Genomic DNA, 27,560 nt, shown 5'->3' on the forward strand with positions numbered 1-27,560 from the left:
TTAGATCCTCCTAACTAAATAATCTATGTACACTAACTTTCTCTATTAATTTAGTCTTGTTTGTAATGCATGAGTTTCTGAACCTCATAAACATTTCCGCAAATCCTTTGATCCTATCTGAGGACATTTTAGGATCGTGAGCATATTTCCTAAATAGTAATTATAAATATTAAGTGTGTATCAGTAAAGACTTTCTATTTCCTCCAGTCTAAACAAATCAGTGTTTAAAAAGTGGAGGGGAGGGGTCATTTTGGAGGTAGAGCATGAGAAGAGGGCTGTGTCCAGCACCACTTACTGCTCTGGGACCTTGATGAATAATTGAGAATCAGTGCATTGAGATGTTCCATATGTGCCCAGGTGACTCCATTTCCTAGCTAGACACACAAAGCTTTTGTGCTGCCCTGTGTAATATCCAGAATTTGGTGTAGTCTGTTGCTGGAGCACACAAACATGTGAGAGCATGGCCAGGAGTCCTCCCAGTTTGCTGCACTCTGGGCTATGGGTAGGAAACCAGGTGGGTTATCCATGTGGTCAGTGCATCCAGGCAGAAGGAAGGAATGCTTTGGTCAAACACTAACATGTAAATCTGCCTCTGAGTTTCCAATTTTCAGACAAGACTAATTTCCCTTGTATTTGGAAATGAGTTCAGATCTCAACAGAATGGTTATTAAAATCTGTGCTGTTTCAACTTAATGTATTTGCTACTGTTTCACTGTACCTGGTTCCTAAAGCTTGGGACCTATTGGAAGGGGGAGAGCTGTTTTCTATTTTTCTATAAATGCTCATTAGTAAATATTAAAGGTACAAAAATCCCAAGGGCTGTTTTTCTAAAGAGAATCCTTTTTCAAGTAAATTTAGAAGGGAACAGACATCAGCTCTGGCTTTTAATTAAATGGCCATATCCCTTGTGTGTAGCCTGTAAAGTTCAGGCAGAGCTGTTGTCTGTTGGTAGATATGTGTAAAAATTGTCATCTTGCCTTGTGAACAAATTGAGTATTGAATTCTTAAATCTTAATGACCAATTTCTTTTGTTCATTCTCTATATTTTTTTTCAAATAAAGTATGAGCAGTTCTTTGCTCACCTTATAGAGAAGTAAGAAAAAAACTTTGATTTTTGTACTGCTTTCCATCTGACTGATTCAGCTTTTGAGTCAAAGTTTTGGGAACAATTTCCTTTTCTTTTATAGCACTTTGTTCCTTGCTGCTTTCCTAGGATACCGTGCATTTGTGGGTATTTCAGGAGGGCAGGTCTTGCTCTGGACTGGGAATAGGAGCTGCAGGTTTTGCTAATCTTGCTGGGCTGGAGGTTGGAATGAGCTTTATTTCAGCCCAGTCTCAGCACGAAGGGTCAGTTGACTGCTTGTTCTCCATGCAGGGAGTAGTGTGTTCTGTAATGTTACTATGGTTACATCCCAAATTAGAAGCTGCACTGTTAGTGCTTGAAAGGCTGCCACCTATTAAGGCTCCAAGGAGTAAGTGAAGATGTAGAGGCTGTGTGAGGAGCAGGCAGAGTTACTGTGACCAGGAGCTGGAGTGCTCAGCGAGTCCTGCACGGGAGGGAGAGCAGAGAGGAGGGGGCTGCTCACAATTCCCTGTGCCCCTGACCACTTGGAACTGAGCAAAATGTACCAATGCAAAACAAACTTGGGGTGGTTTGGAATGTTCTCTTCAAAAAACTGGAAAAACTCTTTGTGTCATTTTGAGAGGGTGTTAGCACAGCTTTGTCTAACTGGTTTTATAATAAAGCCATTCAGTAAAGTTCTGTCTTGACAACATTAGCAGAAATTCCTCAAACTAATTTGGATTAATTGCAGTAGTCAGGCACGTACTGCTTGGCAACTTCTGCCCTTTGGAGTTGAAATACTTAGGCCATGGGTGACTTATCACTATTCCCATATGGATTGTGCATTTTGGATACTCAATGAATACTTTGCAAAGTTCATTTTATCATGGTAAAATGGAGTATTATATCAACTGTAATGTGTTGAAAACCTTTCAAGGGACAGTTCAGAATGATTAATGACAACATTTTCAAGGTTGGTTATTCTTGTTTTTAAGCTTTATTTTTACCTTCTGGAAATGTGTTAATATAGAGTGTCATAAATGCTTAGTTTTAATTTTCCATGTTGAGAATTATGTATATGGCCAGTGGCTATTCTGGTCCTTTCTTCAAAAATAATACTTCTCCAGTAAGTTCATCTAAAGTGGAGACAGGGTTGACAAATACTTGGAATTTGCTTGGCTACTTTGAGATCCCAACATGTTTCTTAGCTTTTGCAGACATGTTTGTAAGTGAAGGAAAGTAGCAATCTAGAAATGACCACAAGTGTCAGTATTGCCTGCCTTATTTTGCTTAGTAGATTTTCACCATTGCTTAGCTAGTAGTGAAACCCAGCTTTTACATTTGGTGCATTTTTTATAAATGGTCAAGATTTCTAATAACACCCAAGCCATAAACTTGATGATTTCATTAACTACTGAGTGTCATAACTTTAGAACCTGAATGCAACAGTCCAGATCAATCTATAGAACTAGAAGTTCCCAGTTATTACAAAACATGTATCAGGTTTTATTCAGTTGATTTTTATGTTTTAGTCCATAAGGAATATAAGCATATCCCCAACTTCCCAGTTGTGAGAGGGGGAAAGTCCAAGTGATGTTTTCAAGTCAGAAGGGTGTTTCTTGGGAAACATTTCAGGGAGATCTTCTATAATTTTAAAGCTTGTATTTTTTTTATTAAGTAAACTGATGTTCTAGGTGTCCAGCTAGAATTCTTTCTGTTCTCCTATCACAGCTTCCTTAGAGAAGAGGAGGTATGGAGTGATTAAAAATTCACTCAAAAAGCCAAAGTACGAAATATGAAGTTTGTTTCTGCTTTGATTCAGTTCTGGTTTTGTGTGTTATGCAAATGTATATGGACTACTTTCCAGATGTGTTTCTTTCCTCAATATTGTGTTGTTTGCTTTATCATATCTTTTCTTTCTTCTGTGTTCCGATTTTTCGTATCTTCCCCCAGGCTTTGCATGCAATTATTGCTGATCTCAGGTGCTCAATGCAGATTTTATTCTTCCAGAGGTTGGACAACATAATTTCATTTGTGTTGTGCAGGATTTTTGGTTTTGTGGTTCTCCCCTGATGAACTGACAAGCCAGTGCCAGCAGTAATATTTTCTGCCTGTCACAAGTGTTGCTTTTGCATTCTGAGGAGAGCAGGGGCTTTATGAAGCTTTGATTCAGCACAGCAGGGGAGAGGAGGCCAAGCAGCTGAAGTACCAAAATTCACAGGCAGCTTTCAGTGGGAAATGGGCTGGTGTTTTCCCCCTTCCCTCGTGGGTTGTTTCATCCTCCTGCCTGCACTGGGTGATCAAGGTACCCCTAGCACCCACCCCAGCATGAGAATTAGAAATCAAACCTCCAGTTCTTACAGAAAGTGGGACTCTCATGGGAGAACTGGTACTAAATATCCAATTTCAAAGCATGGAAGATGGCATGAAGGAAGATGGCATCCTGTTGGTGATAATAGGCACCAGCTTTTATGCAGAGGAAGGAAAATATCTTGTTCCAGTTGCTGCCACCTGTCCAGGCCTTTTATGCCCCTTTTCCCTCAGGCTATTTTCAAGCTCTTGAGGCATCCCACACTTCTTCCCCAATAACTTAGAGAGTCTTGGCTCATCAGGCTGAGTAAGGGATGCAGCCATCCTATCCTACCCAGCACTCTTCCATGCATGAGGAGCTACCTAGGTTTTGTGTTTGTTTTTTGTTTTTTGTTTTTTGTTTTTTTTTTTTTTCTTTTGTGTGGGACCAATTAAGAGATTAGCAACTGTTCATCCTCTCATTAAGTTTTTTCCCCAGGTATGTGGTTTGTATAGGAATATGGAGACATTTTGTTTGCCTCCACAATTTTTAGGACTGAAATTGGTGAGACGTTTGTTTACTGAATGTTAAATAATGTGAAATTGAAGAACTGGACTTTCAGAGCTGTCAGAATTTCCTGTGACTTGGGTTGAGACCTGCACTGACTCTTTCCATCTGTCACATTTGCTCAGTAGCTTTAGTATGTTAATTCCTGCAGCTCCATCCTGGAGATATCCTCATTTACAGCTAATTCTGGGGGACATGAAAGGTTTACAGCAGAAATAACAGAGATTTAGGAAGTGCCTTAAATGCCTGAATCCTTTCCTTCAAGCAGAGATGCTTAAACTAGGAAAACCAATAAAATGTGTGGAAAAAAATCCTTTCTCCAGGGACTCAAGAGGTCCTATTCGTGTAATAAATTTCACCAATATTTGTTCATAGCCAGCAGAAAACCTGGATCATAAAATGGAGAATAAATTCCCTTTTAAGAGAAATTCCCTACTGCTCTTTTTTTTGACATGTTGGAGAGACTGAAATTTCTCCAAACACTTTGCACATCACCCAGATCTCACTGAGCTGCTTCAGCCTGGCCAGCTGGTGATGTGTCCCAGCTACTCCCCATTTTACTGAATGTTGTTCTATCTTCTTGTTTCCCTGAATTTCATGTAGTTCCCAATCAGTGGAGATTAAGCTGCAGACTTTCCACTTCTAAAATTCACATTAAACTTAAATGATACCATTCCTTGAGCGCTTCCGAGGAAAAGGAAGCTCTGCTATGGAAATAATGGATTTTGCCTGAATAATTGTGTTCATAATTCCTTCTGTAATCTGTGTAAGACTCTAGATTAATTTCATGAGCCTGAGGATTTTTTTTCACATAAATTACTAATGTAGAGTCAGTAACCAGGACTCGTAGTCCTCAAATACTTGATTTAGAGGAAATCCTCAGGGTCTGGTTTGTATAATGTAAATTGACAGAGAATATTGATTGAGAACTAGAGAATTCTTATTATTTTATGCTATTTTAAGCTATATTTCAAACTGAAATTCCAGGTGGTTTATTTTCTGTAATTTAGTGGCTTCTAAGAGAAGAAGAAATCAGAGACAGCTCTCTTGCATCTTGTCCACCTTGAGATGTAATATTAAGAATAATCAATACATTCTGTAGGGAGGTGTGTCTGTAAAAAAAAAAAACTGGTTGTATTTAATACAATAATGCTGAATTAATAAAATTTGGCCTCAAATTCAAGATGATATTCTTCTGTTAGGTATATAATCTTGCAGTTCATAATCAGCATCTGCAAAGAGTTCTATTGTTGATCTGTCTTGCTAAAGTAAATTCATAGAGAGCATTTGTCATCTGAAAAAACCCACCCCGCTTCTCAAAAACATACAGAAACCTGTCATCCTCTTAAAAACCCCACAAAATCTCATGACCTTGGATGATGCTTATTGTAGACTCTTTGAAGTCTTTTCCTCTTGAGAATTTGTGTAATCAAACATTCAGACGTCTACAAATGCTTTTTCTCTAAGTTTTGGTTAATGTTTACTTGTTTTATCAATGTGCAAGTATTATGGTTTACATTGCATATCAAAATATTGAACTGTGGATGAGACTAAATCTGACCCACTTTTTTCCTGATTTTTTTTTTCTTTTTTTCCCCTCACACCTTTGGATCTCCATGTTAGGTTTTGCCATGGTGTTCCTTATTTTGCCAGATATCAAAAGCCCTTCTGTTGTATTTCTAGGTAACAAGCAAAGTAATAAATAGAATAAAAATTCCTTCTTTATTTTATAAGGCCTGGATACAGTACAGAAAGGGAATCCCTTTGTTTGAGAATCTAGGTCACTTCATAAGGAAAAGATTTCCCTTCTGTGAAAAATTTACATTTGCCATTTTCTTTGTTTTTTCTTTTTCTGTTTTTCCTTTCGATGTGCCACAGTCTGTACTCGTATGCTGTGTTTGCCTAATGACAAAAGGTTGTTTATTCCATGTAATGAAATGTCACTTCTCTGAGGTGCACGGGAGGAAGGGAGTGAGCAAGGAGATATGTCAGTAAAGTGGGAAATGCTGGGTGCAGCAGGAAAGGTTAGAGCAGCTCTCTGGAATCCCTGTTCTCCTCTCCCTGGCAGGTTGGCTGGGACCAGAGCCAGAGTAAAATTGGCTGTGTGTATGCCCAGGATGATGCACACCATCTCCTGAGCCTTGTGCAGTGTCCTCCATGTGGGAATGGAGGCAGCAGGCTGCTCAGAGCAGGCTGGTGCAGCCCTGGGTGCCCTGTGGCTGATGGCTCTGTGCAGAATTTCCTGCTGTTCTCAGAGCAGGGCTGAGGCACTGGGAGGTGGCTGCAGGAGCTGCAGCAGCTTGTGCTGGGTGCCAGGGCTGTGGCCTGGGAAGGAGGTGAGCAGTGCTTCTGAGAAGCTGCCCTGAGCTAAGGAAGGGGTGAAACCTGAGACATCTCCATCATCTCCAGTGGAAAATGTGCTGCCTGGAAATACCCGATCCCACTGATTGGGATCTGAGGCTGATAGTAACTTGGGGTTTTTCTTAAAACAGCTTTCAGAGTGGTAGTGCCTTCAGATGTTTCTTCCAACTAAGCACTAGTCAGTGACAGAAATGTCTGTTGGAGGACATAAGGATTTTTGCTCTTCCTCCAGAATAGGTGCACATTCATTCCCCCAAAAATATGCCAATGCAGAACCTGCAAAATAAGGAAGAAATATGTAGTCTGGCATTAACTCTGGATTAGTTGCTTTTTCTTACATTTTCCAAATGTCTTTTTGGAAGCACAGGAATAAGTAGAAAAGTGTGAGTCTCTGGTCTGTATACAAATTATCAGCCTGTTGAGCTACATGTAAAATTACTCTGCTGCCCTTGCTCAGAAGGTGATGCTGCTGTTTTGTTTTGGTGCTTTTCTTGTAAAATGGAGCACGACCTGACTAAGGCAAGGAAGTTATTGGATGAGTCTCTATGAAATTGAATCTGTTTGTGACTGGTAAAGCCATCCTAAGCACGTACAGAAAGTTCCAGGGTGTCATAACAGAGGAATCTTGTTACACTTTGTGTTGGTTTTTTTTTTTCTCTCATTGAAATCTTGGCATTGAAAGCCTAACTATATTCCAAAACATTGTCTCCTCTTAGTGGTTTACTATTTTTTATTTCCTGCCACTTTAGTGTTCAGTTTTCTGGACTGAGGGGATTTTACTTTGCAACACATTGCTGTAGGAAAAAAAAGAACTTATTTATTTTTTTATGACTGACATTAGACTTTGCAAAGGTGAAACAGCTATTTGGAGTACCAGGACAGATGTGAGGGCTGAAAGAGAGCTGAGGAGGTCTTGCTGCTTGTGGCAGATTTCCTTCAGATAAACTGTGAAATCCCCAGGATCATCATGGATGACTGATGGTTGCTAACATGTGAGGAGCAGAAATAATGGTTGTAGTGAGCCTCACCTGTGAAAGTGCTGACTGGCAGTCTGCATCTCCTCTGGCTGTTCACAGTGGGAGGTTCCTAAAGATGAATTTGTGTGTATATGGGTACAGAGTGAGAGGGCACAGCCGTTTGAAAACTTTCAGAACCTGTTTTGTGATGCATTTTGGAGTCTGCCCGTTTGTCAGGGGTTATTTTTTTGCAGCAATGGATGAAGCCTGTATATAATTTACAGTGTAACAGGAAGATCGTAAAATCTGTTGGTTTTGTAGGGCACTTATCCTCATCTTTGAATAGGCTGGCCCTCACTATATGGGATTGTGCCAGTTGACCTTTATTTAAGAGGATGCATTTATGCACTACCAAAAATACAGCTGAGAACAGTCTGTGATAAACCAGTTCTCCTAATGCAATGCTAGGAGCTTGGAGATAGTCTATCTAGTGTATGGATTGTGTTTAAAATGAAAAAATTAAAGTTGAATGCTGTCATCTTAGTGCTTTGAGAAGGGCTTAATTTAATCTTCTATACTAAAGAAAGAAGAATAATGGGGAATTTAGATATAATGCCAAAGGAAGCTGAAAGTAGAGGCAGAAGGCCAAATGGAAAAATTCCTCTTTTGTGATACAGCCAGAAGCCTTCCTGTATTTTAACTTAATGCATGATTTATTGCCACTACAGTTAGTTTTTGATATGACCATGTAACATCATCAGCTTTTGTGTGCTCCAGCAGGGTGGTATGAATGATGTGTTTCTCCAGGTTACCAATACCAGCAGCCATTTGCACAATCTCTTTGGTGTATGGTATTACAGCAATAATACACAGCTCCTGCTGAAGCCATGCTGGCACTAAAAACCTTGAAGACACTTCTTGAAACATCTCCATTTCTCAAGAAGCACACAAGTAGGATGCTTTGTTGCTGTGATGCAAATACAGTATATATTATTCTATTGTTTGTCCTTAATATACGAGTCTGTGATGTGTGACTGGGATGCTTCTTGGTCCCAGGTGCCTTTGTTAGGTGATGATTAATATTGTGATGGTGTTGTTTGGTCCCCCTGTGTGATTTCTTTTGGAAGGAAATCAGCCATGTCCATAGGCTGTATTGCTTTTGGCAAAGAGCCAGGCTTTTAGGACATGCTGAAATGGAGACAACTGAAACTTTAATGTATGTTGTCTCTTTGTTCTCTGGGTATAAACCAGAAGGCTCTAATTTGATGTTGTGTTTGGGGGATTATTACGTTGGGTTTTGTTTTCTTTAATTTTGGAATCTATAGGATAAGTATAAAGGCTTAATTGAAGAAATACAGAATTTTGGGTTCAGGTGGCTGCCTGGCTTTCTGCTGACATGTACAGTAGTGTGATTTTGTGCTCTGTAGTAGTGATACCTGCAAAATACTTTAATGTTTTCATCTGCTTACATCTGTACCCAGGGAGGGAAACTCCAGGCCTTTTGTAGTTACCCAGTTGCACTCAGTGGGAATTTCTTCAAGAAGGGGGAATAATAAATGTTTTGGTCTAATTTGAGTGCTCCTTCTTAATTGTAAATAAAAGAATATTTTAATTAAAAACAGACTTGTGGAATGAGAGTTCTGCAATGAAAAGTATGTGTTGGAATGGATCTCCCAGGGAAAGCTGGAGGCAGAACTGCAGGGCAGGGTGATAAATGGCACATAACAGCACCAAACCCTTTGCATTTTTATGGGGGGTATTTGATTACGATGCTGCGTATGAAACTTGGGCATCCTGCAGCCAAAGAGAAGGTAGTCTAGCAGGCAGTTTTTGTCAGAGCTGCTGTGACTGGTGTGAGAGGAATGCTATTACTGCAAATTTTGGAAATGCTGACTTCAGAATATTGTACTGAGAAAAATAGGTTAATGATGTTGACTCTAGGTGGGAGAAGCCACTTGAGGACACTGAAGAGCACAGAGCACAAGGTTTTTTTTTTTTTAGTGGTGTTTTATTATATTAAATATCTAAGCTCACCTATGGGAAGCTGCAGGTAACTCCTAAAGTGTAATATTAAGGTTGAGGAACAATTCATACACTGCTTAGGAACTTTCTGGGTTTGAGGTTTGTGTTTGAATCCCATATTGCTTCTGTGCCCTGTCTTAAAATGTGGGAAATGATTCCAAGGGTGCCTTTATATTGTTGAAATCGGAATATAAACATTTAAATCCAACAATAGATATGTTGTGTTGGCGTCTTTTGTTTTACTTGATGCAAATGTGTAAAGTCATGGGGCAGAATGAAACATTGCAATCAAATGTCAGCTGTGGTCATAATGTGTAGTGTATATAGAGTGTAGTGTATGTAGTATAGGAGTTCTCAAAATAAGACTTTTTCCTAGGCACCTTATAGCAAGCCTGGCCATTGGAAATGTAAAGTATTCTGTTCACAACAGCTGCTGTCTCTGATTTAGTATTTTTAGTGAAAAAAAGTTCATTCACAACATGACCAGTAACTTCCTGTTTGGGGGCAGATTTTCCAGCTACTTGTGATAAAATCTGAGCATTGCTCAGTTTCTGTGAACACATTATCAGCCTGTTAGCAAGAACTGCTCTGAAAGGGCAGCCAGGCTGGTGAGGGTAACAGGGCAACAGGACTTGGAGCACAAACCCTGTGAGGAATGACTGAGGGGGCTGGGGGTGTTCAGCCTGGAGAAAAGGAGGCTCAGACGTGACCTTATCACTCTCTGCAGCTCCCTGAAAGGTGCCTGCAGTCAGGTGGGGTTGGGCTCTTTCTCCAGGCAGCACTGACAGAACCAGAGGACACAGTCTCAAGCTGCACCAAGGGAAATATAGGTTGGATAGTAGGAAAAGGTTTTTCACAGAAAGAGTCATAAAGTTCTGGAATGGCCTGCCTGGGGAGGTGGTGGAGTCGCCATCCCTGGATGTGTTCAAAAAGCCTGGATGTGGCACTCAGTGCCATGGTTTAGTTGAGGTGCTGGGGCATGGGTTGGACTCGATGACCTTGAAGTCTCTTCCAACCCAGTCATTCTGTGATTCTGTGACTGTTCTGGGCTGCCCATGGGGAAAGGAGATGGGGAGCACAGTCTGGGCTGGCAGCATGGGAGAAGTGGCACCCCCAGGTGGAGGTGGATTTGGTGCAGAAAGCTTTGTTTGACGCTTTTGTTGCTCTTCCCCTGCATTTTAACCTTGCATGTGCTGTGAGTATGTGCAGTGATTGACCGACATTTCACAGGGGGCTGTTCCACTTGTACAAGCTGTAAATGCAAAGCTCAAGTTCAGCATCTGAGGAAAGGGGAAATGACTAAATTGTGTTCTTGCCCAGGAGAAGTGATACCTTTTGCTGCCAAAAGGTATCACTATGATCAGGGGTGCTTAGCTACAGTGTTGCAGAACAAAAAAAGGTCTGTTTGCCCATTGTCCTCTCACTCCTGTCCTCCAAAAAAACCTCTGCTTACATTCTGATTTGATTCACTCTCTGTCTTCATGGCAGACAACATATTTTCTTTCTTTCAGTCTGTTTATTTTTTTTTTTTTAATGAGTTAAAGCAATAAAATCTGTAGAGTAAGAGCTGGATAGGATCTGGAGGGCCTGTGAATTGTAGTGTTCCTTTGGTTAATTTTAACTTTTTTTTCCCCATATGGCAACTGAAACTGAACTTGTGAACTGAGACAGCTGGGGCAGGACAAATGTTCAGAGGCAGAATTCTAGTTATCTTGTAAGCAGATTAAAATATCCAGTTTTCTCTGTCAGGGGAATTACAGGGTGTGGATAATTGCAGCATGTTCAAGTCCAGAAATCTTAACACTTTTGTGCTGGACTAAAACTCAGAAGTTTTTGCAGAGAATTACCACTCTGTTTCTAACTTGCTTGTCTCATATTGTGCAGATCTCTCTCTTGTGTCTCAGTATCTTGTCAATAGTTTTATCACCAGCAGCCAAGACAGTGAATCTGCTCTGTCTGAACAAGACAGTTGGTTGATCCAAGGGCTTTAACCAATGTCATGCTGGGGTTTCACTACTCTGTTTGCAAATGACATAGATAATTTCTGTAATACACTTACTTGTTCCTTTTTCACCTATACCTACTGTTCTATCACTTTGCTGTGGGCATCCCACAAGAATCTCTTGGGGTGCGCTTGTGTAAAAGTCGCAAAGTCAAAAATACAAGAGTTGAGAAGAAAATCTGAGATGGCACAAGTTTCATGACTGGTATTACTCAGCTGACTGCCAAGGTGTGGTTTAGTATTACCAGCAGCTTATTACAGTTACAGCAGATCTTGCAATCATCACCTTTTGGGCATTTAAAAAAAAAGTACCTTTGCCTTTTCAGCTGAATTTGCATAGCAGATGAGCTGTTGTTCATCGAGGGAGCCTGGAGTACAAGGCACTCTGCAATTTGGACATTTTTTTGCCCTTTTTCTGGCCCGTGGCAGTTCAAAATAGCCCTTTCCATATCCAAGTGGTTACAGTCCCTTGAATGCTCACATCCACTGCTGTCATCACTCAAGCCCTCATCTCTTGGCTTGTTTGTTACAATTTGTTATAGCTGCAGCTAAAGCTTTTGATCCTGAAAAGCACATCTTTGAACTCAGCAGTGTTTTTTCTAGGCAGCACAAACAACTTGGAGTTCATTGCTCTACTGTTCAGCTTTGCACATTGGCTCCTCCAGGAATTCAGTTTCAGGATTTTTCCCCAGATATTTTAAGTTTTGCTGGGCCATTACTTGGAAAATTGCTTTCATCTCTCTGCCCATGACCACCCATGATAATTGTGTTTTCTTGCAACATAATGTAATATATAAGCATAGTGCTGGGGTTGCTAAAGCTGGTGAGGTACAGAAGAATAATATTGAAACTTGTTTTTAGTGAATAGAAAGAGAAGATCATATCAGGATGAAGTACAACTGGGAACAACTGGTGCTGGATAATTTGTTGAACAAGCAATCATGAAATAACCCAAGGTCTTTCAAGAGCTGCCCATGTATTAGAATTCTAATGCAGCATCCCCTGTGTTGTAGCAATGGGAGTCAGTATAAGCAGGGGAAGGCTGGAAAGAGCCTCAGCAGTTTCTGTTGCATTGAGATGTTTGACAGCATCCCTCAAAGTTATTCAGTTACTTGAGTCTTGATTCATTTTGTTGTTTTTTTTTTTTTTTTGGGATAAATTTTGATACAGAAGTCAAGGGTCCATCTGTATTCATTTGGGCACCTGCAGAGCTTTTAAAAATATTCTTCTCACGCAAAGCATTTCATGAGTCTTTCCAGAAGTTGCAAAGGAACCTTTCTGAGGTCTCTTAGACCTCTGTTTTTGTATTGCTTGCTCACTGGGTGCAGGTGTAAGTGTGGTCTTCCTGCTGCTCTGTACTGAGCAGCATTTTCTGTAGTCTAACTGTGGCTGTTCCTTTGAATCCCATTTCCAAAGGTGAATCTGAACACAAAACCAGTAGTTCTTCTCTATGTGTTTGGAATTTGCGTGCCAGTTGTGCTGATGGGCAAATGGATTGCTTGAGCCCCATATTGTGTGCTATTTCTGATAAAAACCACTTCCTGTGGGTGACCAGTGCCTGCCCTTAGAGGCAGTAGTGAAACTACATAGTTCTGAATATGTCAAGGTCTGAGTCAGAGACTCAAACAGGAGCCAATTGCAGTAAATTCACAATTAGATGCAAATTCCAGTTCTGTTGAACTGGTGTATCCTGGGCTGATTGTGGCATGCAGAAAACCAGTAGGATAGAAACTTTATACCTGGATTTAGAGAAAGATGAAACAATCCCTTAATACTCAAACTGTGCTTCTCAAAACCCTCTCTGGCTGCCAAGAAATAACTGTGAGGCTGGCTTAGATAACTAACCTGAAGGGAAGGAAGCCTAAGCAAAAATACCGTTTTAGTGATAACTGCCTTTGTCTTTTCACTCAGTTCATGGAAATGAATCATTAAAATGAACATAGGAAGGTATAGACAAGCCTTTATTTTTCAAACAAACAAACAAGTCCTCTGGAGTTCTCAGGATTAAGAGTTCTTGTTTTTGATGAAAACAGCTTATCCCCAGGAAAATGGAAGTGTTTGCATGTTTAATCTTCGCTGCCAACATCTCTCTTCTGCTCAAAAATTGCTATTTCTATAGCAACAGTTTGAATTTATGTGGCTGATGTAAATTCAAGACAAAGTTCTTAATTTTACAGATATTCTGTACAAGGATGGAGCTCTAGTACACTTCTGAGAGGACTCTTCAGAGGGGTTGGATAGCTTAACTTTGGGGGTAATGGTTTTAAAGCATCTCAGTAGTTGTGGCTTTGATTAATTCTTTTCAAAAGCTTCTCCAGTGATTTCCATTATTGTTATTACTGCAGCTTTTTTACTTGCTTTTGTTCCTAGCTGCTCACTAGTCACTACGATTTTCTTTTAGATTCAGTTGTGATTTGGTTTGTTTTCTTTGCAGAACCAGAGTATTTCCTAAGTTATCAATAAGCAGTCCAGTTAATTCAGTCATGTTTAAAACTTATTTCTCTTGACCTCGTAACAAACAAGAAATTTCAGTGATCTTTTTAAATTCAGTGACACTCATTGCCAGGTCTAACCTGCAGAGACCCATCAATTCTGTTTATCATGTTTAACAATGTCAGGGTTTCCAAATTTGAATAAACTTGTCAGTTTTAGTTCTGTAATGGATTAATAAAGCACCAAATTTCCAAGTGAAAGTTGAATTTGCATGGTGTGGTACAACAGGTGTTAATGTTTGAGTAGTCCCAAAGCAGCAGAGTGGAATCAGCAGAGTTTTATTTGTGCCACCCTCCTCTGGTTTCTCCTTTCCCCCCTTCTCCATCCCTGTAGTGCTGTGCTCATTCTGATTTCCCTCTTTTGTCAAATTTGGTATATGGACGTCAATATTTGGAAAACTATAATGAGACTTCTATTACCTTTGCAAGATTGACATTGAGTTTTGTGGCATGAAACTGAATTTCAGGATTGGAAGCCTTCTATGCTGGATAAGACATGACCTTCAGTAAAACACATTTTAATATAATACACTAAAGGTTGGACTCAATGAGCTTGAAGGTCTTTTCAAATTTAATGATTCTATGATGAGTTTTGTATTTTGAAATAAACATGTTCTATATATTTTTTATCAGTCCTCTTTGTCTTGCCACATCAGTTGTTTTGGTTGTGCAGGTATGAAAAAGTGAATCTATGCTGGTATTTTCTTTAGGTAGCTGGTATTAGGAGTCCTTTGATAAATACTGGTAAACTATTCTTCTGTTAGAATTTGTTCTGTAAAAATATCTTCAATTCTCCTTAAACTCCCACTCTCCCTTCCAGAAAATAAGAAAGTTGAAACAATAGAAACAGTAGCAATGACCTTTTCATTAATATTGCAAACAATGGAAGTGAAAGCAACTATAGTATTAGAAATGTTTGCACAATAAATTCTGTTTTTTTACTGTAAAGTTTAAAATTAGGAAGGCAGTTAAAAGCTTGCAATTTATTATTTAAGTATGTCTTGTGGGACTGCATGCAGATTTGTGTGTGCATATAAATATAAAAATAAATGATACCAGTTTGATGTATAAATAAAAAGATGATGTGAAACACTAGTTAAAATATTACTAGAATTTTCTTGATGCAAACATAGATTAGAGAATTACTGGGAAGGCTGCAGAGGCAGAGCCACTGAGTTGGATTATTTTTGACCCTTTGAAAAGCTTGGATTTTTTTCCAAGGCTTCTATGGGCTTTAAATTTTTTGAACAAAGCTCTATGTTTTCAGAATCCAATTTATATGAAATAGATGTTTCTATCAGGCTTCAAGTAGGGCATCTGGACCAATTTTTAGATACCTGCTTTGAAGTCAGCCCTTTGTTTGGCTGTTTGTTCGTACATTGATATATGCAATATTTAATTTATAGTAAAGTTGTCTTCTTTTTAACTATGCAGTTGTTTTGGGTTTTTTCATAGTTCTTCAGGCTGGCTTTACTAAAATTTTCAAAGGTTCAATACTTTAAGTCAGGAAATTATAATAGAGTTACTGGTAATTAAAGTAGGTTTTTACAGTCTCTTGTACCTCAAATTGAATAGATACATTGAAGGCAGTTCTTAAAAATAATTGTACAAGCTTGCCATCCACAGGCACTTCTTTTCTCTCTCTTTTGAATTTGAGTTTTGCTGTGTTCCTCTTCACAAACAGAGCTGTGTTTGGCTGAATTCTCTCATGGCTGGAAGCTGCTCTGTGTTTGACATGCAAGCACTTGCTAACACTTCTTGCAGTGTTACTTTTTGCTTCTGTAATTTTCAGATTTTTTGGTGAAATTCTGTGACTAATTTAAATATTATTAAGGAACAAGATAGTAATTAAATTTACCAAATTAAAGCCACAAGATGGCATCAAATTGTAAACTCTATCCTTTGCTCCTAATGTTTTTGTAAAGGTCAAAATACTACAGGCTCTTATGATCTCTACTGAGAAACCAGTTGGGAAAGGGAATATGCAATGAAATAGTTTTTCCTTCCACCATTTGGACCTGTAAAGCTGCCATAAGATATCTTTAATAATTAGGTTTTAAACAGGGGAGTTTATTTTCTAAAGTGTAGCAGGAGTTACTGTTCAGGTAATTTTTCATTCCAGTTGGGAAATGAAGGTAACCTAACTATGGATGTTAATGTTCATTTAGACCTAAGAAAACCACTAAGTATCTAAAATATAGGAAAATAATAGTTGGGTCCTGATAAATCTGTCAGGTAAATATTGTTAATGGGTAATTTTTTGTTAATGCACATAATAGCTGTTTTTAAAAATTGTTATTTTTAGAAAAGTCAAAGAGGTTTAAAGAGAGAGGTTTAAAACCAAGAGGTTTTAAAAGGTGTCTAAAAGAAAACAAACAACCCCCCAACAGCCACTCTCAGGAAACTTAAACCCAACCATGGCTTTACTAACCACAGGTACTGAGCTGTTTCCCACTCATCCATTGCTCTGTGAACCCAGTATTTTTTAGGTGTTTAGATACAACAATGCTAAATAACAAAAGGAATACACTAAACACAAAAACATGGTTAGGCAGAGATATTTTAAATGTCTGAAATGACAAGGAACAGAAGCACTAAAATGAGTCCCACAGAGAAGCAGATCCAGCCCTGTAGGGAAATGAGGCAGTGAGGCTCAGGCAAGTCTGGAGCTGATGACATTCTGTGTCAGGGTGTTGCTTCTGAATGGTTAAAATGTAAATCATAAGTAAACTCTCTATATATAACCTTCTATGGTAAATTAGCAGAAGTAAACCAAGTAATATGTTTTTGATTAAAAAACAACGGTAAGTGGTTGTCTTAAAGAAGATTTGTATTTTTCAAATTACATGGTTTTGTTACTAAATTAGTTTCAACTTATGAATATTCATAATATACTCCTTAACAGTGTCAAACAACTTATGCATGAGAATTAGGTATGTCATTTTCGAGCAAAACTGTCTAAGTATTCAGAAATTTTGAGGAAATGAATGTTCTTTAAATAGCTAAACAGTGATTTCTGCTGCTTGTGATGCTTTGGGTACAGCTGCATGAACAAAAGCTCCCTTAGCTGGAGTTCAAATTTGCAGCGTGCTGGTTACTTAAAAGGAGCTTTTAGATTATAAATTTCACATGAGAAGATTTGAAATACCTTTGTGTGTGCTCAGTGAGAAATAACTCTGGCCTTTACAGGGAATGAGAGTGTGCAAACCAGGAGTTGCCTCTGAGTAGCAAATCACCAGCAGCACCCCCTTTGTGTGGTTGGATGAAGCAGCTTCAGAGGTTACTCTGTCAGATGAATACTCTTTTTTTTCTCTGGGAGAAATCCTGGCATGGACTTCTCTGGGTTATACCTCCTTAAGAACAGAGCTGAAATCACTGTGTTGTCATAGGAAAAGCTTGTATCTCTATCTGAATGCTTTGGAAAAGCAATAATTGTAAATCCAAACTTAGCAGGACGAAGGAAAATAACAACAAAATTATCCTGATAATGACTTCCTTACTGACCCCATGTTTTCCTCTCCACTTGCGGGTCTTGTCAACCATCACAGCTCTGTACTTCTGTTCATTTCCTCACCTTAGTAGTGTAGACATTTCTCCTTACAAATCTTCTGAGAAATGTGGGGGTGAAATATTGATCAGAGTTTCTTTTGCTGCATTGGCTGCAGCTTTTACAGAACAGGAGGTAGTGGTTAGATCACTGGAAATTGTAAAAAGAGAAGGGGTGTAAATCACCTCCAGAGGATTGATGGTACACCTTCAGTCAGGTGACAGCTGAGCTTTGAGGATACCTCAATATCAGGAGCTGTGAGCTGAAGGATGTTCATTCCTGAGATTATCGTAGTCTGAGGTACAAAGTTATACATCTAAAAGCTGTACCTCCATAATTTATTGATTTGCAGGATTTGGTCTTGCAAACAGAATGGTCATAGGCATGGAAGTGGTATTTACTAATTTAAATGAATTTATTTCCTACTATCAATCAGATATTTTTATGTGGTTATTTTCTGTATTTTGTTTTTCATTTGGAGGGATGTATTTTGTTTCAGTTTCTCAAAGCCTTCCTGTTTTGTTTTAGGCTCCTGCACTAAGTTTCCCATAAATCACTGTAGGGCAGGCAGTTCAAAAGAGAGTGAAGAACCCCCAAAAAGATAATTTGTCAGTTATTTCATTAGGCTCATCAAACCACTGGTTTGGCTTTGGTTCTTGTTTGGTTATAATCCTTCACCAGTTTCTCTGCAGCAGCTCCTGGGTGCCTCCTTCTCTGCAGGCTGTGTTTGAACCATGGGAGGCACTGGGTGAGTGGCAGAGGAGGCGGCAAAGCTGCACTGCTGATTCCAGAGGGGTGGAAGGAGGAATGAAGGTGTGGGACAGCACACAGTACTGCTTATGCATCTAAACTGGATTTAGAAACTTGAAAAACTTGGCATTGCAGGAGTTGATGTTACTTTAGCTTGATAATTTTCTTTACATTTCATCAAGTACTGTGAATTTAAGGAAGTGTTATGGGGGAATTCTTGGTTTCTTCGAAATGAGTGACTAGTGCAGCACAGAATCATTCTTTTGACACAGAACATGGTATCTTTCTACAGAAAGAGGTGAAAAAAGTTTTATTTTTGCTCTCTTGGAAAGTGGAAGTAAAAAGAAAGATGGTGTTTCTCAGTTGCAAGGCTTGTCTCAAAGGTAGTCAGCCTTTCCTGCTGCTCTTCCTCTAGAGTGTGGTAGTATTTTCATTTTTATAATTTTCTGAGTAATTATTGTGAAAGGACATTGGCAAAAATACCTTTCCTCTGCTGCTATAAAAGTAAGTCTTAAAATAACATGTACTGACTCAACTGCCCTACATAAATGTTGGTATTTCAATAATCAGAAAAGAATGCAGCAAAATTTGGGATAGACCCATTATTTGCAGTGCAGGGTTAATTAAACCCTTATTCTAAAGATTAATGGGAGGTTGCTGCCTGTAAAAGTTACAAAAGCTGCTCACTGCACCAAATGTCAGCTCCAGCTTATTGAAACTAATCATGGGTGGCTTCACTAAGGCTCAGGGAAGAGAGGCTTTGAGTAAATTTGTGTTTTCTATGGGCTTCTGTGGGAGCTTCTATTTGTACTTCAGAGATGATGAGATAAAGAGTTTTAACTTTCATGATGGAAACTTAAAAGCAGCTCCTCTAAGTATTATTTAAATCATGCAGTGAGCCCTCTCATGAGCTTTCTTTTATTTTGCATTACAAAACACACTGTTATTTATGCATGGAGATAGAAGTCTGATAATGCCTATTGGAGTCCTTTCCAACAGGTTTTCCTCTGAGTGGTATCTCTGACCTTTCTCAGTGTCTCATGCTTGTAGGATATCTCACATAATGTTTTAAGTAATTTTCAGCTAAAATCCGTGGTTTCATGTTAAGAAGGTTTTTTCCTGTCAGCTCTGCAAATAGATGGAAGTGGCTGGAATGTGCTGCAGCTTTTTAGCATGTTGGTGCAATGTGTTATGTTCAGGGAGGTTTCACAGCAGAAACTGAGAGCAGAATTTTTCTTGCAGGAATTGTGTTGCTCTGGAAGCAGACATGTGACCTCACTGTTTTCTTTGGTGCTGTGTTGACTCTGGGGTGCTAACAAGAATAAACAGTAGTGCAGGTCTTTTGTGTGTTACATTAAGGTAATTGGATAAGACATGAGCAGAACTAATTATCATGAGAGTGCTATTTCTGGGCACTAAAACTCCTCAAGTCAGGAATGAATTGCAATTTCTTGGTCCTGGTTTTCCATCCAAAGCATGAGGGGATCTTGTTTGGAAATTTCTACAGCCACTTGCTTATATTTACATTACTAACCCTTGGTGAAGGTGGTAGTAGGTAAAATGAAACAATACTGTAAATAGGAAAAGTTTATTTGAATGTAAAAGTTTATTAAACTTTTTAAAGTTAAAATTAAAATATTAAACATTTTAAAGTTAAATTTTAAAAAGTTTATGGTTGGTTAAAATGTAAGACTGTAAAAGTTCAAGATTGTTTGTCTTCCCAAAAGCTAAAAAAGGCTCTATAAAGAGTTTGGAATATTTTCTCTATTTTCTTCCATCACTTGAGTGGAAACATACTGCTCTCATTATCATGATACTTTCAGTACCTCTGTGGTTATTTAAAAACTCGTGTGCCTGACACAAAGCTCAGCTGATCATATTGTTTTTCTGTCTTTCCAAAGGAAGGTGCATCTGCCAGAAAAACACAAACTCCAGCAGCACAGCCTGTGCCACGACCAGGTAAGGTGGCCACTGTCCCGTGGGCTTCTGTCCCTCATGTGCATGAGTTTCTAAGGAGCTCTCTTTAGAACTTTAGTAAGCTCAAGAATGAAGTACAGGTCATTTATTTTTGGCCTTTAATTGTGCATAAATTGGAAAAACCCCATAGCCTTTTGTTTAATGTTATACCATGGGACTTGGGGTCATTCTCTTTTTGCCCAGTTAGCCCATTGAAAAGATGCACTGCTGAAATTAAAAAGTCAAGACCTTCTCTTGGTTGTGGGCTTGGTATGTCAGCAGTTAAAATTTCACAAAATTCCCACTCAAATATCTAACAAGAGCTGGTTAATACTCCAAGGATAAACAAACAGAATACCTAATCTCAAAATGAGATGTATTATTACTTCTGGGATTAATATGTCAGAAATAAGTAGTTCTCTGAATGTGTTATCATTACTTCTTCACACTTCTTAAGCACATATTTGTAACGGGGCCAGAATCCTCAACTGGGTTTTTAATTCCCATTCAGTAAATTTTGGCTGCCAAGTCCACTTATCTGTCAGATGGAATCTCGAGTTTTGATGCAGTGGTGGGCTGATAAATGTACTTTGTTTAAATAAGAAACCCTTAGGATGAGTTTTTAGAAGCATGTAAGACCAGTACATGAGAGGGACAGTTCTTGCAAACTGATGTGCAGATTTGCCCCTGGTTTACATACTTTGAGACTTTAGTGGTTTGGTGGAAGAAGGTCTCAAGTGAAAGGTGCTATTTCAGGACAAGATGATGTTGTGAAGGTTCTGGGGACATTCTGGAGGTTTGGAAGCAAAGCTACCAGTTAAAATGAATATACTTTTTCTAGAAGTACTGCTGGAATACTGTATATCCTTGTTGAGACTCTAAATGCTTGCAATGTGTGCTTTGCTAATTCCTTGAGATTTGTTTGCTGGATTTAATGCTAAGACTTAATGTTGTAAAGCTGCTTCTTTCTCCCAAATCCATTCTAATATTGAATGTTCTCAGCATGCCCAAATGCTGTTGTGCACAGATTCTTCTGTTTGGTTATTTTGGAACTGGAAAGGTCATGCTGCCTGTCATACTTATCTCACTAGCCCCGTTAAGCATCCTAATGCAGATGGAGTTGACAGACAGCAGTATGAAAAGGGTAGAAGTGGCAAGAAAGGAAATGTGACTGAGTTGTCACAGTCCCTGCTGCTGGCTGTGACTTCCTGGGCACTTCCTGCCAGCAGCATGGGCTTTGTACATGACAGAGGTGACACTGATAGTGCCCTGCTCTGAGGCCAGCCCCATCCATTATCTTGCATCTACATTGGAAATTGGAGAGAGAATACAGAAGACAGGTGGAGTCAGAAGAGGTTTCTCTTTCTGCCTGTCCTAGGATATTTTTGCATTTTGATATTTGGATATTTTAAGAATTCAGCTGTTCTATTCTTAGCAGTCAAAGCAACTAAACCTGCTATTTGCAGGAGGATGCTGCTTTGCACATAGGAATCATTAATTAAATTAGGCTAAACTGTTGAACGGTAGTGATTTGAGGAAAATGCTTGAGATGCACTCTTAAATGATATTTCTTGATGCCATTTTGCATTACCAACTTTTCTCCTTACCTGTCTTTGTACAGCTATTTAATTTCTTACAGATGCTTATTCTCTCTCCCCCTCCTTTTTGTTTAGATGTTTTTCTCCTTAAGGCAGCTGGTTCTGCCCATAATTTCAAGAATATTTTTACTTTAAGGAGATACCTAAATTAAAGAAAAAAAAAAATCACTGGGTAGGTAAAGTTCATGTAGTTCAATATAGTGTTGCCAATTATATCTGTGCATTTGACAGTGTCAGGAAAAGATAATTAAGGATATGGTCTCAATATTTCAATAATGGCAAGTATGTGCTGTGAATATTTATACTGTTCTAGGAAGTTTCTGAAACAGTTGGTCATAAATAAACATGAGCAAGTTGGTGCTAAGCAATTGGAAGTCAATTAATGAAATTTGTCATGCATAGTAGCAGTTGAGACTTGAGTTAGTCTGCATCAATCTCTCTACTACTCACCATTTTCTGAATTAGGATAAACATGGATGATGATGATGATTACCGAGTGCTACACTTCTCTCCTGAAATTAGGGCTCCTGAAAACTGAACTATGAAATGTTCATTTGGGGAAACCAGGCAGGTCACCTGGTAACCAGGGAATAGCACCAAAGTGAAGAAACAAAGAGGCTTTTCCACTTTTGGAATGCAGTGTCTCCTCTTCTGAGGTGGTTACAACTTGGAAGACTGAAGGGGAAACATTTTGCTGGAGAAGTGGGGGACAGTTCTTTGGTTTCTACCAGTCCAGCAGTGATTTGGTGGATTTCTTTGGTGGTTGAGGGTAATATTGTTTGTGGATGGGTTGGTTTTTTCTTTTTCTCTTTTTCTTTTGCTTTTTTTGGTTGCTTGGGTGGTTTTCCCCTTGAGTGTCAAGCTTGACTGGATCTGGCTCCTGAAGACCTCATTTAACTCAAGCTGCAATTCAAAATTAACCTGAGTAAGCCTGAAATTCAGGTTTTGATTGTTGAACTTGTATGTATGTTTGGGATGGCTAAACCCCATGGATGTCATGTGCAATAATAAGTACTAATGAAAAACGACTGAACTGAAGATCTACAAGCAGCATTTTCATGATTTCTGGGAATTTTTGTGCATGGTGTCGTGTCCTGGCCTTTTGTGGAGGATGGAGGGGGATGAGTGCCTTCAGTAAAACTGGGAGAGATTGACTGAACTCTCCTAATACCTGCTTCAGATGGTCAAAAACTGTTTGTTTTCTGAATACTCATGCCCAAATTATAAATCCCTTCTTCATCTTAGTGTCTTCCATCTGTAAAAATGGTCTAATGACTGTAGTGTGACTCTTCCCTACTCACTCCTGCAATTAGGCAGATGCTTTGCAATGACATTTGGATTGATGTTCTAGTCATTCTGCTGTATCTTTCGGTGTTTTTTTTTCCTCAGTTTCTCAAGCAAGACCCCCTCCAAACCAGAAAAAAGGTGAGTCAGTTTTAGTTACATGATCCTTTTCATTTTTGTGTGAATTGTGCCCACATTTTCTTTTTTTTTCCCACCTGACACTACAAGCAACAGTATAAGCCAGCCATGGAATATATAGCATGTATTCTGTATAGCATAATAGCATTCCATTGTGCTAAATATGGGTCCCACACATGTTGAGAGACTCGTGATACAGGGATCTGCTTTCTTGGTGAATGAAAACCTTGACTTCAGAAAAGCTTTACTACTGTTTTCCTTTACTATTTTTCCATGATTGGGACCTTTTAAGCAAGAGTTTTGTTGTGTACAGTTCCTTTAATGAAAAAAAAGGGGGAGGGGAGGAAACAACAACCAGAACACAACAAAAAAAACCCCTCCAGGCAAAGTCTAACTTTATTATCTCTACAGGATCTCGAACTCCCATAATCATTATTCCAGCAGCCACGACCTCTTTAATAACAATGCTTAATGCAAAGGACCTTCTGCAAGATCTGAAGTAAGTATCTGATTAGAACAACTGTATAACAATTTGTTTTCAGTTAGAAAGTTATACTAACACCTCATTAGTGATTAAGCAAGAGGGTTCATTTACTCTCTTGTGACAAGCTAGTTTTACAGACCTGAGTATAAAAGAAATTAATTCCTCTTGACTAGTAGGAAAAAAAGCAAAAACCTAATACAGAGTTTTGGCTCAGCTGTGACCTGTGGGCAGATTTAGGAAATTTTTGCAGTTGAAATGTGTGCAGTGCTTTTCTTTGATGTAACATCTGTGCAGCCATGTGCAAGTGAACCCTTCTATGGAAGAAGGCTGAGAGAAGCTGACCAAGGGAGCTTCTGGAGCTCAGAAATAATTTTGGGAAAGGACCTCAGTTATTGTAAAGCAGAAGGTGACCAGGTGGGCTGTATCAGCCAAGCATCCCAGCTGGTTGTGCAAACAAGAAATTTTTTCTGAAGTTCACATATTGTCATTAAGTATTGATGCAAATGCATCCAGGGAAATTTCATTGAGTTACTAAAACTTGTTTATCACATCACACATCTGATTCCAAGATTTAATTAATTATGGTGAACGAATCTTTCTGCTTGTCCAACAGATCATGGTTTTAGACTTGCCTATCAGTAAATATCAGGTAATTTTTGGGAACAGTCTTTTTCACAGAGAAAAGTTTTTTTCACTTTTCACAGTGAGAAAGTCTTTTTGGAAAGTATATCCAAAAAATGGAGGGATCATCTTTCTGCCACCTCCAGCACTCATCTTTCATGATACTGTTTCACTGCTTTTCATCCAAACCGGGCTGTGGTGGTGGTACAGCTTCTGCTGGAGTTGCCCTAGAATTGTTTAAAGTGTGCTCTGAGATACCAGGTACTTTCTGATCCACAGTTCCAGTTCTGTCTTAGTGCCACAGGCATCAAAGGTCCAGTGAGCGTACTGGGCTCTCAGTGTCTCTTCTGAAATACTTTCAGGGCAGGCTGGCTTTTAACATTGCAGTTCAATGTGCAAGCTGTCACACCACTGATCCAATTGGATTGACGGGGGTGTTGTTTATGTGAGTTTTTAATATTTAGGAAAAAAATTAGCCCTGGCTTTAAAAAAAAAGCCCTGGATTTTCCAGCTGTATAATTTGTGACTTCCTGGCACAGGTGTACCCAGAAAGGAATGAAGCCCCTGCTGGCCAAATGCCAGTGCACTCATGAAAATCATCTACTCCACTTCCTCTGCTGTAATTGGAGCAGAGGAGGGGAAAATAACCAAGTAAAATAAAGCTCATGGGGTTGAGATAAGGATTAGGAGAAAATACTTTAGGGACAAAACAGGCTCAAAACTTTAAAGGGTGTAAAGAAAACCTTATTAACAGAATTAAAAGGAGAATTATAAGAACTAAAATAAGCCTTTAGATCACCTTTCCTCCCCCCCAGCCTCTTTCTATTTCCCACCTACAACTTAAAGAGACAAAACATGGGATTTGGAGTCAGTTTACCACTTCTAAAAAGGAATCTTTCTTCAGTTCACTTAGGGAGAGGAGTCTGTCCTGCCGTGCCACAGGAAACAGTTTCTTGTGGTTTTAATTTTCACGAGCAGCAGCCAGCCAGGAAATCTGCAATTCTGAACTCCCTCCCACGCTTTGTCAGTCTTCTCACAGCTGCCTCCGTGGGTCACTGCCTTTTAGGGTGCCAGTTTTTAAGGATGAGCTGTTCTAATATAGAAGCAAAGGTTCTCTTCTTCTGTCTCTTAAAGCAAAGGTTCACTTTCTCTGTTCAAGTCAGATCACATCTTCTTTCAACATCTGTATACTCCAGTTCTCTTCTGAGCTGCAGATGAACGCTGCATCTCCCCGTATGCTTTATGAGTTACAGGGAAATAGTCTGGTGCATTATATTCTCGCCTTGGCTTGCAAAAGGTTTGCAGCTCCTAAACTAGAGCATCTCTTCTCCTTCTTTGCTCTGGGCTTTGGCCCCTCCTTCGTGCCATCACCTTTCCTTTGTTCTTCGGGAGAAGATTGGCGTCCATGGATTATATTTGTTCCCAGATTGAATTTTTCAGCACTGAAAAGGTTAATTTCTCGCGGGCCCTGCCTCGGGCCACGGCTCTCTGTGTTCTGGGGCCACCCCGGCTCTCCGCGGGGATTCCCAGCTGCAGAAATCTCGGGGAAGGGGAGGGGGGACACGACGGCTTCTCTCTTCTCTAGAAAGCAGGAAGTAACAAAGAGCTTTCTGTGTTTTTTTTTTTAATTTTTAAATATGATTTATAGAGGCGTGTCCAGCTTCTCTAATTGGCTTAGCAGTGTATCAGTCTCAGAGCCAGCTAGCTGCTGTTTCTGTCAGCTGTGAAGGAAGCTGTGATGTCTGTCATGGGGAAAGTCACTTCTCTGGCTGACCCTTTTCCCTCCTCACCAAAAATTCAATTAAGGCAAACCCAGGACAATTGGTCTGTCATGTCTAAGTGCATCTGTGCCAGGAGTCAGAGTTTTCAGCAGTCAACTTGCCAAGGCCTGTCCCAGGAGGATGCTCGCATTTAGAGTGCAGGAACATGATCCAGAACAACTGAAAGGGAGGGTTCAAAGGATGCCACTGCATAGTTAGCCTGTGTGAAACAGAAAGGGAGAAGCAAGGTATGTTAATGAATCAGAAGTGCAATAGCAGAATTCAGAAGAGTAAAATATTAATTTAGCCATGACAGGTCTAGCACTCTTCTGGAAAATATGCCACCTGGCCTGTATTTGTTTGCATTCAGATTTATGGAAGCACTTTGTTCAGGAATGGCTTCAGGGTTTGTTTTTGCTGTTAAGTTATGCAGAATGTAGAACTAGCCTTGATGTGGAGTGTGATTGATAGATATGTGATGGTTTTCCAAGGAAAGAAGACTTAGCTAATTTCTGCCTCCAAGTCAGCACCTTGTTTAACTCATTCCCCACTTGCAGCTAAATTTGACAGAAGAGCAGAGATTTTTCATTGCCACAAGTTTTGGGATAAAGAACTATTGTCCAGGTAGAAAAGACACCTAAATGAATCTTCCCTCTGTTACCCTTGCTGAGGAAGATGCAGGTAGATTTGCATTTCTTGCATTTCTAGAGATAGTCAGCCTGCTTGTATTTGCCATCAGAGGGGATTGGCGATACTGCAGAAGGAGGAGAGATTTTTGGAGCTGGAAGGGTAAGAGCCATTGTAGGGGAGACTGTGAAGAAATGTGGCAGAAGCCTGGGAGGATGATGCCCCTGTTGTGGCTGGGATATGAATATCTATGAGTCCGTGAAATGTGTCGTCATAAAGAATGAGAATTTGGGTTTCATAAATCAACTTCTGTAATTCTGTCCATTTAAATGTTTCTTAAAACAAAATAAGGGAAAAAATCAACTGAAATAAAGATCAAAAACAGAGATGAAAACTTACAATCATAGCTGGGAATCCATCTTTTAGGATACTTTTTCTCTGCAATCCTGAATTATTTTTTTTTAAAGGAACTGGACTGCAATACATTCTTTGGATATGAGGAAAATTATTTGTAGTGTAATTGTCAGATATTTTAGGTTGGTGGTTGTAAAACAAACAGGAGATTCTTCATCCAGTTCTGTGGTAGGACTTAAATTGAATTGCCAAGAACTGAGAGTAATTTATTAATTATACCAAGATTTTTACTAAGCCTATTTATAGCTCTGTAGTATATTAGTTTTTCATGCCAAATTGGCTGACATTTGTATGATGCTTAGCATCTTACTTTATCACTTATGTTAGGCTCTCTTTTAAGGTAGAGAGAGTATGGAAAGCAGGAAAACTATCATATGTAGAAGGAAATACATATGACAAACCCAAAGCATAGCACTAGTTTAAGGTATCTAATATATGTATTCAATATATTTGTTGCAAATTAGATTTTGAAGGGAGACATTTCTGTATGTGATTGTAATATATACAATTCACCTGCTAAATAATATGCAAATATTCTTGCTAAGTTTTTTTGAAAGGTTACATTTCTAAGGAGCCAAGTACAACATAAAGAGTTTCTAAAATAGTAAAAGGTAAAATTTAATTTAAA

The 27,560-nt window shown here is 39.2% G+C and overlaps 1 protein-coding gene across 1 annotated transcript in view; it reads left to right on the forward strand.

Moving 5' to 3' along the window:
- Positions 1–27,560, forward strand: part of CDC73 (cell division cycle 73) — a 101,560-nt gene that overhangs the window by 62,166 nt on the left and 11,834 nt on the right. Inside the window, exons 11-13 of the mRNA XM_059478524.1 lie at positions 19,952–20,009; positions 22,994–23,029; positions 23,438–23,525. Coding sequence (XP_059334507.1) covers positions 19,952–20,009; positions 22,994–23,029; positions 23,438–23,525 — 182 coding nt within the window. The remainder of the gene's footprint in view (positions 1–19,951; positions 20,010–22,993; positions 23,030–23,437; positions 23,526–27,560) is intronic.

The sequence above is a fragment of the Ammospiza nelsoni genome, chromosome 9 (assembly GCF_027579445.1).
Source record: "Ammospiza nelsoni isolate bAmmNel1 chromosome 9, bAmmNel1.pri, whole genome shotgun sequence".
NCBI lineage: Eukaryota > Metazoa > Chordata > Aves > Passeriformes > Passerellidae > Ammospiza > Ammospiza nelsoni.